A 12,895-nucleotide genomic window follows, 5' to 3' on the forward strand; every position below is an offset into this window, starting at 1 on the left:
TCGCAAGGTTATGTCTGGCGCTGCCGGGATCCTGACGGAGCCGGTGTAGAAGCAAGCGATATCCCAGCATGTTGTGAGTGTGTGGATGTGATGTGTGAGAGTGAGTGTGAGAGTGAGTGTGATCTGATGTGTGTGTACTCACCTGGGAATCGGAGCCCCGTGTCAGTTGGGCCACAGCGAGCGTGCATTGCGTGAGGGGGCGGGGCCTGCAGAGAGCCGGGGCGAGAGGCCAATCCGTGTGGGGGGGCGGGGCCATGGCGAGCCCAGCGGCCAATCAGCTTTGTGTCACCGTAAGGACACAATTTCGGAGCATGACAGACAGACAGACAGATAGACAGACAGACAGACAGACAGACAGACAGAATAAGGCAATTATATATATAGATTCTTTTCATGCTTGAGTAGTATATGTCTTGATAAACTATGTTTTAAAAACCCATTTTTTGCTCTATTTCTGTGCCCGTTCATACGAGCACGTAACGTCTGTGTCGTGCGTCCCACATACTGTAGCCCACAGCTACAGTCGATAACATAAATAATATAATCGCTATCGCAACTCAGATTTTGTTTTATTTTAATTAATTCGCCTGTTCTTTTACTTGTAATCTGTTTTGCTCCATGGTTTATAATTCCACACGTATGACATTTCCTAGAACTACATCTAAAAACTCCAATCACCTGATCTTCATTTTTTTTCTATCCTTGCTGATTTTTTTTTTTTATTTTCTCTTAATCTACTTGGGGCTATTAAGCGTTTTATCATTTTTCCCCCTTCTAAATGTTATATTTGGTTCCTCAGGCAAATATTTTCCCAAAATCAGATCCCGTTTTAGAATATACCAATATTTTTTCAGAATCATACGTATCATCTTATTCCCTCTATTATAGGTCGTAATAAAATTAACTTTCCACCTGCCTCCTTCTCTGTCATTTGTTTTTTTTACACATCACCTCATTTGTTTCCCCTTCTTTCTTACTCAAAAAATCCTCCTGTTTTTTTCCTCCTGTTTTTTTTATATGCGGCATGAACCAATTTTTTGGGATATTTCTTTTCCTTAAATCTTTTCTTTAAAATGTCAGCCTGGGTTTCATAGTCTTTTATCTTCAGTACAGTTTTTCCTGATGCGAAAGAACTGACTGTATGGAATGTTTTCTTTCCATTTTTTATAATGGGCACTAATGAAATCCAAAAATCCGTTGGAATCAACTTTCTTAAAATGCGTTTTTGTGATGATACCAGTCCCCTTATGGTTAATTTCCAAATCTAAAAACACTATTTTTTCATTATTTATTTCTGAAGTAAATGAAATGCCCCAATCGTTTTTATTTAACGTATTTATCATTTCTATTGCTTCTGCTTTTGTACCATTCCAGATAATTATCAGATCATCTATAAAACGCCTATAAAAAACTATTTTCTTTATATTTTCCAGCTTACTTAAAATTGATGAGGACTCAAATCGCCCCATAAAAAGATTTGCGAAACTTGGTGCGACCCGAGTCCCCATCGCGGTCCCGTGCCGTTGTAGGTATAGTGACCCTTCAAAACCAAATACATTATGTCTTAAAATAAACCCGAAGCCATTCAACAAAAAAATCTTTTGTTTAATTTCAAGCCCCATCTTTGTGAGATAATAATCTACCGCATTAATCCCTCGATCATGATCTATATTAGAATATAATGCATTAACATCCATGGTAATAAAATAAAAATGTTCTTGCCATTCGATAGTTCTGAGATCATTGATTAATTGTGTGGAATCTTTTAGATATGATGGTAAGGATTTAACAATGTCCTGTAGAAAAAGGTCTATATAGTGAGATAAATTTGTAATTAAGGAGCCAATTCCAGATATTATTGGTCTTCCTGGAGGGTTAACAGGATCTTTATGTACTTTTGGCAGATGGTAAAACAATGCCATTGTTGGTGTAGGAATCATCAAAAAATGTTTTTCTTTTTTTATAATATTTTCCATAAAAGCTTCATTGATAAGTGATTTATATTCTTTTATATATATTTGTGTTGGATCATTATCTAGTCTTTTTTTTTTTTAAATTCTTTATTTTAAAGACCGACACGAGAACATACAAAATAACCACTGTTCCACAAAGAGCAGAAAAACAGATTTCAAATAATCATTATCTAGTCTTAAGTAATATTTAGCATCTGAGAGGATCCTATGCGCTTCTTCTATATAGTCTTTTCTATTTTGGATTTGTTGTTTGTGGATTTGTTTTTAATGAACCACTAGAGTTGAAGTGAACTAAGAAACTGATTATACAGCTGTGGTTATATCCACACCCCTATTTGAATACCAGGTAAATTGTATTTATTTTTTTATCCATAAAGTAGAGTGAGATGCATTTTTATTTAGATACCTGAGGAAGGCGGTTGTTCCCGCCGAAACGCGTTGTATCCGTTTTTTATTTCCGTATGTTTGAGTAATGTTTATTTTGACAATAATGATTGTGTGTTTAATTATTCAGAGACCACACCAAATTTACACTGTTTATACAAGCTGTACACTGACTACTTTACATTGTGTCAGGGTCCCATCAGTGTTGTCCCATGAAAAATATAATAAAATATTTACAAAAATGTGAGGGGTGTACTCCCTTTTGTGGTGTAGATATACAGGAAAAGTGCTGGGATTCGAGAGATCACAAATGCAAACATGTAAGCAGACCTTGTGGCCTACCATACACAAGTGTTTGGATTACATAAAATTGTACTTATATTCACTTAAGGGGGATGGCCACTACTTGAACAACCTTCTCATTAACTTCGGTTTGTTTTCCCCCACTTAAAATAATAGCAGCTATACTCTCCACCGGCGCGGTTTTCTGTTATATACGTAACTGATAAATTCCCCTTTTCTGTAAAGCATTTCTGTTTTAGTTGATGTGATGAACTCCATCTGATTCAGGGAGAAAACGCTAGTTTCTTTCAAGGCCGGGACCACACGGGGCACTAGTGCGACCCTCGCATGACACTCGGGTCACGCTGTCCACACACGAGGAGCCGAGTGTCACTGCGACTGAGGCCCGATCATGCGATCGGACGTCAGCTGCGGGGGGCAGTCCAGCACTGAGGAGGGGCGGGCCAGTGCTGAGGAGGGGCGGGAGGGATTTATCTCTCTCCTCCGTTGCCGGCTATTGCCATTCTCACACTGCACTCGCGGTACACCGGTGTACCGCGAGTGCAGTACAATCTTTCTCTCGCCCCATAGACTTGAAAGGGTGCAAGAGAAAGTCTCACATTACAATCGCAGCATGCTGCGATTATTTCTCGGCCCCAATCAGACCGAGAAAACAATCACTCATGGGTGCTGACACATAGGCTAATATTGGTCCAAGTGGAATGCCATATCACACTCCACTCGGTCCGATTTTCATGCCATATGTCTTAGGCCTAATAACAAGAAGTAACAAGGCACTCCCAAAATATGATGAATGGTAAATTTATTAATGTGCTTGACAACAAAACGTTTTCGATCCAAATTGGACCTTCCTCAGTAGCACATAAGTGAGGAGGACCGTGGTGTGAGCTGTAGGCGCGGAGTCCACCGCTGCATGGGGGACATATATGTCTTAGGCCTAACTGTGATAATTGTATTTAAAGCCCTGTGTGCACTCTGCGTTTTTTTTTTTTTTTCCCCCCTACAGGTTTTGCTGCAGAATTTCTGCAGCAAAAAGAAGTCGCATGTCACTTCTTTTCCACAGGTACCTGCGGTTTTGCCATTAAATAATGGTTAAAAATAACAGGGACCAAACCGCAGAAAAATTGCAAAAAAACGCGGTAAAACCGCATGCAAATTTTGGGTGCGTTTTTTTGCCGCAGGTGCAGAACGCAGGTGTCAGAGGGTGTGTATTTTACTTAAACACATTTTCTCAGTGCACACAGACCCTAAAGCAGTTAGCCAGAACTATTTTATTTCCTCTTATGGGCCTAAAAATTAACAGGTACTACCTACCTGTTTTATTTGGCGCCAGCTTAGAGCAGTCACTGACCGCTCTTGCCAGCAATTCAGCTGCTCCATGTCAACAAAAGAGCTCTTCCTCTTCTGTGCTGGTCTGTCCATGGGTTCTGATTGCCGACATGATGCTGGCTTCCCACAGTTAAACGGTGGGAACCTGGGTGTCAGTCAGGATGACATCAGCAGTTGAACTTAGTCAACGGCGCGGAAGAGAAGCCGCTAAATAGCCGGCAGGAGTGGTCTGTGACCGATCTGTGTCAGCAGATATTTGAGCTCGGCAAGAGACTCTGACAGCACAGAATGAACAGGCGCTCAGTGCTTCATGGCAGGGCTAATCAGTTAGGGTATGTGCGCACGTTGCTTTTTACCTGCTTTTTACCTGCTTTTTTGCTGCTTTTTCTTCTGCGCTGTTTAATGCCAAAATGGATGTGTTCTTCTATTCAAGCAAAGTCTATGGGAATTTGGGTTTCTTGTTCACACTATGTTGTTCAGAATGCTGCCTTTTTGTGGCAGAACTTTGGTCAAAAACTCAGCTTTTCAAAGAAGGAACATGTCAATTGTTTTTGCCATTTGGGTTTTGCACTGCAAAGCTGAGTTTTTGACCAAAGTTCTGCCACAAAAAGGCAGCATTTTGAACAACATAGTGTGAACAAGAAACCCAAATTCCCATAGACTTTGCTTGAATAGAAGAACACATCTATTTTGGCATTAAACAGCGCAGAAGAAAAAGCAGCAAAAAAGCAGGTAAAAAGCAACGTGCGCACATACCCTTAAATACACCTTCCTATCTGCTTGTTTTTCATTCATCCCCTTCTATTGGGGTATCAACTGCTTTTGCCGCCCGGGGTGGTCTTCAAATTTGCCGTCCCCTCCATTGGCCGATAAGGGTACTTTCACACTTCCGGTAGTTAACGGCTTGTGCTGTTTCCCATAGACTTATATGGACTACGGATTGCGACTAATGTGTCTGCGTTGCATCCGCCGCATGACTGATTAGTCGTGGAACGACTGACCATCGGGCGGCGGGAACGCAGCATGTAGCGTTTTCTGAGCGACGGAATCCCTTTATTTCACTGCGCATGCAGCCGAAGGATCAGCTGACTTTTGAGAGCGATCAGCTGATCGGCCGGCTTTTGTGAACGATCAGCTGATCGCACCGGCGGCCGGCTTTTGAGATCGAACAGCTGATCGGCCAGCTTTTGAGAGTGATCAGCTGATCGTTCACAATAGCCTGTCGCCGGTAAAACAGTAAAGAAAAGAAAACAACAAACGCATCGTTGTTTTGCAGCATTTTTGCAGTCGGTCAGTCTCTCTCTCTCTCTCCCTCTCTCCCCCTCTCTCCCCCTCTCTCCCCCTCTCTCCCCCTCTCTCCCCCTCTCTCCCCCTCTCTCCCCCTCTCTCCCCCTCTCTCCCCCCTCTCCCCCCACTCTCTCCCCCTCTCTCCCCCTCTCTCCCCCTCTCTCCCCCTCTCTCCCCCTCTCTCCCCCTCTCCCCCTCTCCCCCTCTCCCCCTCTCTCCCTCTCTCCCTCTCTCCCTCTCTCCCTCTCTCCCTCTCTCCCTCTCTCCCTCTCTCCCTCTCTCCCTCTCTCCCTCCCCCCTCTCCCCCTCTCCCCCTCTCTCCCCCTCTCTCCCCCTCTCTCCCCCTCTCTGTCGGTGGGTCTCTCTCACAGTCTCTATCTCTCTGTCGGTGGGTCTCTCCCTCTCACCCCTTCTCTCATACTCACCGATCGTCGGCGTGGTGCTGCACGGCTGTCACAGAGCTCTGGCGGCTTTTCCTCTTTTCCCTGCTTCCCCCGCCCACCGGTGCCTATCATTGGTTGCAGTCAGACATGCCCCCACACTGAGTGACAGCTGTCTTACTGCAACCAATCACAGCCGCCAGTGGGCGGGTCTATCGTGCAGTACAAAGATAAATAAATAATTTAAAAACAACAGCGTGCGGTCCCCCCCCAATTTTGATACCAGCCAAAATAAAGCCACACGGCTGAAGGCTGGTATTCCCAGGATGGGGAACCCCACGTTATGGGGAGCCCCCCAGTTTAACCCCTTAAGGACGAAGCCAGATTTGTACTTGATGCCCAGGCCATTTTTTGCAATTTTGACCAGTGTCACTTTATAAGGTTATAACTCTGGAACGCTTCAATGGATCCCGGTGATTCTGAGATTGTTTTTTCGTGACATATTGGGCTTCATGTTAGAGGTAAATTTAGGATGATATTTTTTTATTTTATTTGTGAAAAAATCTGAAATTTGACAAAAAAATTAAAAATTTTGCAAGTTTCAAACTTTTAATTTTTATGCCCATAAACCGGAGAGTTATGTCACACAAAATAGTTAATAAATAACATTTCCCACTTGTCTACTTTAGATCAGCGCAATTTTTGAAACAAAATTTTTTGGGGTTAGGAAGTTAGAAGGGTTCAAAGTTCATCAGCAATTTCCCATTTTTTCAACAAAATTTACAAAACCATTTTTTTAGGGACCACATCCCATTTGATGTGACTTTGAGAGGCCTGGGTGACAGAAAATACCCAAAAGTGACACCATTCTAAAACCTGCACCCCTCAAGGTACTCAAAACCACATTCAAGAAGTTTATTAACCCTTCAGGTGCTTCACAGGAACTAAAGTAATATGGAATGAAAAAAAATAAAAATTAACATTTTACCTAAAAATGTTACTTTAGCACTAATTTTCTTACTTTTTCAAGAGGTAACACCAAAAATTGGACCTCACACTTTGTTACCCACTTTCTTATGAGCGCGCCGATACCCCACATGTGGTCAGAAACCTTTGTTTGGGTAAATGGGAGGGCTTGGAATGAAAGGAGCAATATTTGAATTTTGGAAAGCAAAGTTGGCTGAAACAGATTGCGGGCACCATGTTGCTTTTACAGATCCCCTAAGGTACCTAAACAGCAGGAACCCCCCTCAAGTGACCCCATTTTGGAAACTAGACCCCTTAAGGCTTCTATCGAGGGGTATACTGAGCATTTTGGACCCACAGGTACTTCACAGATTTTGATAACGTTACTTTGTCATATTGAAAATTGTAATTTTTTTCTCAAAAATGTTGCTTTAGCATCAATTCTCTCACTTTTTCAAGAGGTAATTCCAAAAATTTGACCCAAATGTTTGTTACCCACTTTTTTATGAGCGCGGTGATACCTCACATATGGTCTGAAACCTTTGTTTGGAGAAATGGGAGGGCTTGGAACGAAAGGAGCAATATTTGAATTTTGGAAAGGAAATTTGGCTGAAAAAGATTGCGGGCACCATGTCGCATTTGGAGGACCCCTAAGGTACGTAAACAGCAAAAAACCACCACAAGTGACCCCATATTGGAAACTAGGCCTCTCAAAGAATTTATCTAGATGTTTGGTGAGTACCCTGAACCCCCAGGTGCTTCACAGAAGTTTATAACGTTGAGCCATGAAAATAAAAAAATAAAATTTGACCACAAAATTGTTACTTCAACCAGGTAGCTTTTTTTTCACAAGGGTAACAGGAAAAAAATCACCATGAAATGTATTGTGCAATTTCTCCTGAGTTTGGTGATATCTTATATGTGGTGGAAATCAACTGTTTGGGGACACGGCAGGTCTTGGAAGGGAAGGAGTGCAATTTGACTGAACATTTGGCTGGAATAATTAGTGGACGCTATGTCGCATTTGGAAAGCCCCTAAAGTGCCTAAACAGTGGAGGCCCCCCACAAGTGACCCCATTCTGGAATCAAGAAACCTCAAGGCTTTTATCTAAGTGTATATTGAGCATTTTGAATCCACGAATACTTCACAGAATTTGATAAGCTTAGGTTGCCATATTGAAAATTTTCATTTTTTTCACAAAAATGTTTCTTTAGCATCACATTTCTCACTTTTTCAAGAGGCAACAACAAAACGTGGACCCCACAGGTTGTTATCCAATTTCTTGTGAGCGCAGGGATACCCCATATGTGGCCAAAAACCTCTGTTTGGATATATGGGAGGGCTTGGAATGGAAGGAGCACCATTTGAATTTTGGAAAAGTTGAAATAAATTGCGCGCACCATGTCACATTAGCAGGGCCTCTTGGGTACCTATACATTAGAAACCCCCCACAAGTGACTCCATTTTGGAAACTGGACCCCTCAAGGATTTTATTCAGAAGTATAGTAAGCATTTTGAATCCACAGGTACTTCACAAAAATGTTGCTGTAGCAACAAATGTCTCTCTTTTAGGCTATGTGGCCATGATCCAGCGACACGGCGTCCAGTACACAGTGTCAGCCTTCCTGCAGAGATGTGAGTGTTGTCCACGGGAGAACGCAGCTGCCCATGCCCACGATTTGGGTTCAGGCTGCTGTGGAGCTCTATGCTACCTGCAGAGCACACTCATCTCCGCAGCATAAATTGACATGCTGAGGCTCAGGAAGCTGCGCCACAGGTCGGTTTATGCTGCGGAGAAAAGAAGCACAGTGGGCACGGGATTTCTAAAAATCCTTCCACTGTGCTTCTACTGCACAACGCAGCGTTATGGACGCAGGGAAAACACTCTGCGCCCATAACGCTGCAAACCCTGATTGTGGGCACACAGCCTAAAATGCTACAATGGATGAAATGATAGATGTCAAACATATATAACGTCCCACCCCCCTGCATATTCTAAGCTGGCGCCCTTTAGTGCCTTTCATGTGGCACTAAAGGGTGCCTAGCCTTGTATTTAGCCCAAAAAGAAAAAAAAATAATTAAAATAAATGACGTGGGGTCCCCCCTATTTTTGATAGCCAGCTAGGGTAAAGCAGACAGCTGTAGCCTGCAAACCACAGCTGACAGCTTCACCTTGACTGGTGATCAATTTGGAGGGCTCCCCAAGCTGTTTTTTTTTTAATTATTTATAAATAATTAAAAAAAAAAAACAAACGTGGGGTCCCCCCAAATTAGATCACCAGCCAAGGTGAAGCTGACAGCTGGGGTCTGGTATTCTCAGGATGGGAAGAGCCATGGTTATTGGACTCTTCCCAGCCTAAAAATAGCAGGCCGCAGCCGCCCCAGAAGTGGCGCATCCATTAGATGCGCCAATTCTGGCGCTTCGCCCCAGCTCATCCCGCGCCCTGGTGCGTTGGCTAACGGGGTAATAAATGGGGTTGATACCAGGTGTGTAATGTTACCTGGCATCAAGCCCAGCAATTAGTTATGTCACAGCGTCTATCAGATACCCGACATAACTAATTGACAGTAATAAAAAAAAAATTGACAAAAAAAAAAAATTTATTTGAAAAAACACTCCCCAAAACATTCCCTGATTGACCAATTTATTGAAAAGAAAAGAAAAAAAAATCCGCTGTAATCCATTTGGACGTCCCACGTCGACTCTGGACCTTCTAGAATATGGGGGACACGTTCAGGGAACGTATCCCCCATTTTCTAGGAGGGCAGACCCTCCATTTCAGGAGAGTGGGTGCAAAGAATCTGCACCCACTCTCCCCGGGTCACAGCTGCAGACTCCGTGCAGCAGCAGCAGCAGCCAGCGTCCTGAACACAGGAAGCTGACAGCCGCGCTCTGCACATGTGACCGGCGTCTGCTGTGAAGGAGCCGGAGGAGGGGGCCGCGGGGGATCAGGGCTCCGACAGGTATGTATGACACCGGGGAACACCGGGGTGGATAGGGGGGGACAGGGGGGGACCCGGCAGGGCCTGGGGAGCAGGTTTCTGTCGCATGTGTGATGGCACATGCGACAGAAACCATAGGAAAGGGGGAAATGCGTCCGGCGCGCTGCTGTGATCGCCGGTGCGCGCGGCCATCTTGGATTTTCGTGAGGGGGTTGGGGGTCGGGGGGGTCACTTTGGGGATACCGAGGGGACCGGAGGGAACCGGGAAAAAGATTTATCTCCCATCTGGCATGTTTGATCATGCCAGATGGGAGATAAATCATTTTTTACCGGCGCGGTCATTTACTGTAACCTGATCATCGGTATATGGTGTATACCGGTCATCAAGTGAGCGGGGACCGGAAAAACCGGCCAGAATCATGATCTCCAGGGTCTCAGCTACCCCCGGCAGCTGAGACCCCGGAAATTTTCCGACTCTGGGGGGCGCTAGACCCTTTTTTCCGACCGCCGTTAAAAAGCGGTGGATCGGAAAAAGTACCCTAATATGCCGCCGTTAAAAGGCGTATCGGCGGTCGTAAAGGGGTTAAAAATATCAGCCAGCAGCTGCCCGGAATTGCCGCATCCATTAAATGCGACAGTCCCGGGACTCTACTTGGCTCATCCCAAATTGCCCTGGTGCGGTGGCAATCGGGGTAATAAGGAGTTAATGGCAGCTCATAGCTGCCACCAAGTCCTAGGTTGATCATGTCAGGCGTCTATGAGACACCCCCCATGATTAATCTGTAGTGAAAGTAAATAAACACAAACAATGGAAAAATCCTTTATGTGAAATAAAAGACAAAAAAACACCCTCTTTCCCCACTTTATTAACCCGCAAATACCCCTCCAGGTCCAGCATAATCCACACGAGGTCCCACGACGCTTTTAGCTCCTGTGAGCTCCACGCAGAAACTGTAGTAAATCGCACTGTCAGCGGAGACATCACTGAGGTAGTGCCAGTGTGTGCAGTGATGATGGGAGCGACTGTGCCTGGGTGTGTACAGTGATAAAGGGGGCGGTAGTGCCTAGGTGTGTGCGGTGATGATGGGGGCGGTAGTGTCTGGGTGTGTGCGGTGATAAGGGCTCTGGTGCCTGCGTGTGTGCGGTGATGATCGGTGCAGTAGTGCCTGGGTATGTGCGGGGATGATGGGGGGCTGTGGTGCCTGCGTGTGTGTGGTGATGACGGAGGCGGCATTTTTTTACCCCCAAAATGTCGCCCCCCCTGACACGTGCCGCCCGGGGCGGACCGCCCCTCCCCTTTGCTACGCCACTGTCTCCTTCCTGCTTTGGCTTTATAAAGCTAGAGCCATCAATAAAGGAAAAGGGAAGGCCAGATGGAAAACCAGCAGGTGGGAAACTGTATTTCGTTGATTAGCCCTGCATGATGCATGAGCCCTTGTACTTGGTTTGAACAGTCATTCTGTGCTGATAGTCCCTTTAAGGGCTCATGCGCATGTTGCGTAATTGCATGCATTTACGCTGCGTATTGCACTGCAGAGTAAATGCATGCGTCCTGTGTCCCCTGCACAATCTATGTAGATTGTGCATGAGACATGCGCACGTTGCTTTTATGAACGCAGCGATTTGGGTGCTAAAATTTTGACCCAAATTCGTGCGTTCATAAAAGCAGCATGTCAATTATTTGTGCGTTTGGATGCAGCTCCCACTCTGTCTAAGCGCATTTAATCGGCTTTTTTTTTTTACAAAAATACTGCATCCATTATGCAGTGTTTCTGCAGCGATTTGAAGTGCACATGTGCTGTCAAATCGCTGCAGAATATTCAGCAGTTACGTGCGCATGAGCCCTAAGGTTGGAGTTAAACATGCAGTTTTTGATGCAGAAGTGGAGGCAGCAGGGAGAAGTATACAGGCTTCCTTTCTATTTCTCATTCTTTTTGACTCCTGGTGTTGGAACAGACTGCAATGGAAACTGCATATGTTCTTCCAACCTTTTAAATTAGATATTCCAATAAAAATGTCAATACGAGATCAAATCAATCCTCACACTCAGGTTTCAATAACCTTCAGCAGCTTTACTGCAGAGCAGATTGTGTATGTCTTGAAGCAACAAAGGTCAGTGAGCTGGATCCTCCACTGGTTGCTAAAGCCCTTTTGTATTTTACTTACCATTACTTGCTGAGATCTCATTTCAGAAGGGTCATGAGATATGGAATGGGTTCATGAACTCCTCCTTTCTAGAGATCAGTGGGGTCCTAGCTTGCAAACGAGGTAAACTTTGACATGTTTTTCTTTCTTTTTTTTTCTCAGTAGAAGTACACTGTTAAATGTTGTAGTAGTTATGATTTTTGTGTTTGGCTTATGGTTGTATTTAAAGGGAATCTGTCACCAGCTTTCACAATGCAAACTTCATACATTATTAAATGGATCTCTTAACTTAAACAGATAAAATTCCATGGCAGGATGATGGGAAGCTTTAAAAGTTTTAATTACATTCCCCACCCTTAACCCTAGTGAGAGCTTCTCAGTGCCCCTCCTCCATGCTGATCTCCCACTGCGCAGTACAAGCTGCAGCTGTCAGTCGTGCTGGGAGGGTGGTGACTGAATACACTTGGACCCATGAGCTCTATGGCTGAACTTGTAAAATGCTTATTTTGATTTCAGGACTATACAGCCATTCAAAGTAAGTACACCAGTTCATCAGGTGTCAAAAGATTAATTTAAAAATATGTTACATTTTCATAGTGAAATATGATGACAGAGCAGACTTATTATTATAATACCTCCCTGTATGTCCGTTTTCTAAATCGCATTCTCTTTTTTTTCTTGTGGTGCTTTATTCTTTCATGTTTTCAGGCATTTCTTTCCCAATCTGGACAATACAAAGGTTGGCTCAAGATGGTCCAGTTATGCTCATTTTATGCCGTCACCTTCTCTGGTAGTGGACCCATGTGAGACGGACCCATCAAGCCCAACGCGTCCTCAACCTCGCAGGCGATACAATCCACCACCTCTCACGCCTTTACCTGAACAGCAAGGATTGTAAATGGAGATCATAAATATTCAGTATTGTAGTGGGATGATGGATATGAAAGGCGAGTTTGTCTATCCAGTCCTTTACATATGATGCGTATCTAATTTTAAGTGTCACCTCTTTACATGTTGTTATATTTTTAGCTAACAATTAAAGGAAGCAATAAAATTGTGAGTATCTCTGTATGTGACTGACATACTCTAGTGCCAGACCTACTGCACAACCTGATGGGAAAAGCAGAAATCTGTATGTTTCTTATATGGAGAAAAATGTCTGAATAAATCACAAATCAGTCTCA

General features: G+C 44.1%; 1 protein-coding gene across 1 annotated transcript in view; it reads left to right on the forward strand.

Annotated features, from left to right (window-relative positions):
• Positions 1-12,895, forward strand: part of SEH1L (SEH1 like nucleoporin) — a 71,875-nt gene extending 58,980 nt beyond the window's left edge. The window contains exon 9 of the mRNA XM_075314586.1: positions 12,420-12,895. Within this exon, the coding sequence (XP_075170701.1) occupies positions 12,420-12,609 (190 nt within the window). The 3' untranslated portion in view covers positions 12,610-12,895. The remainder of the gene's footprint in view (positions 1-12,419) is intronic.

The sequence above is a fragment of the Anomaloglossus baeobatrachus genome, chromosome 6 (assembly GCF_048569485.1).
Source record: "Anomaloglossus baeobatrachus isolate aAnoBae1 chromosome 6, aAnoBae1.hap1, whole genome shotgun sequence".
In the NCBI taxonomy this organism is placed as follows: Eukaryota; Metazoa; Chordata; class Amphibia; order Anura; family Aromobatidae; genus Anomaloglossus; species Anomaloglossus baeobatrachus.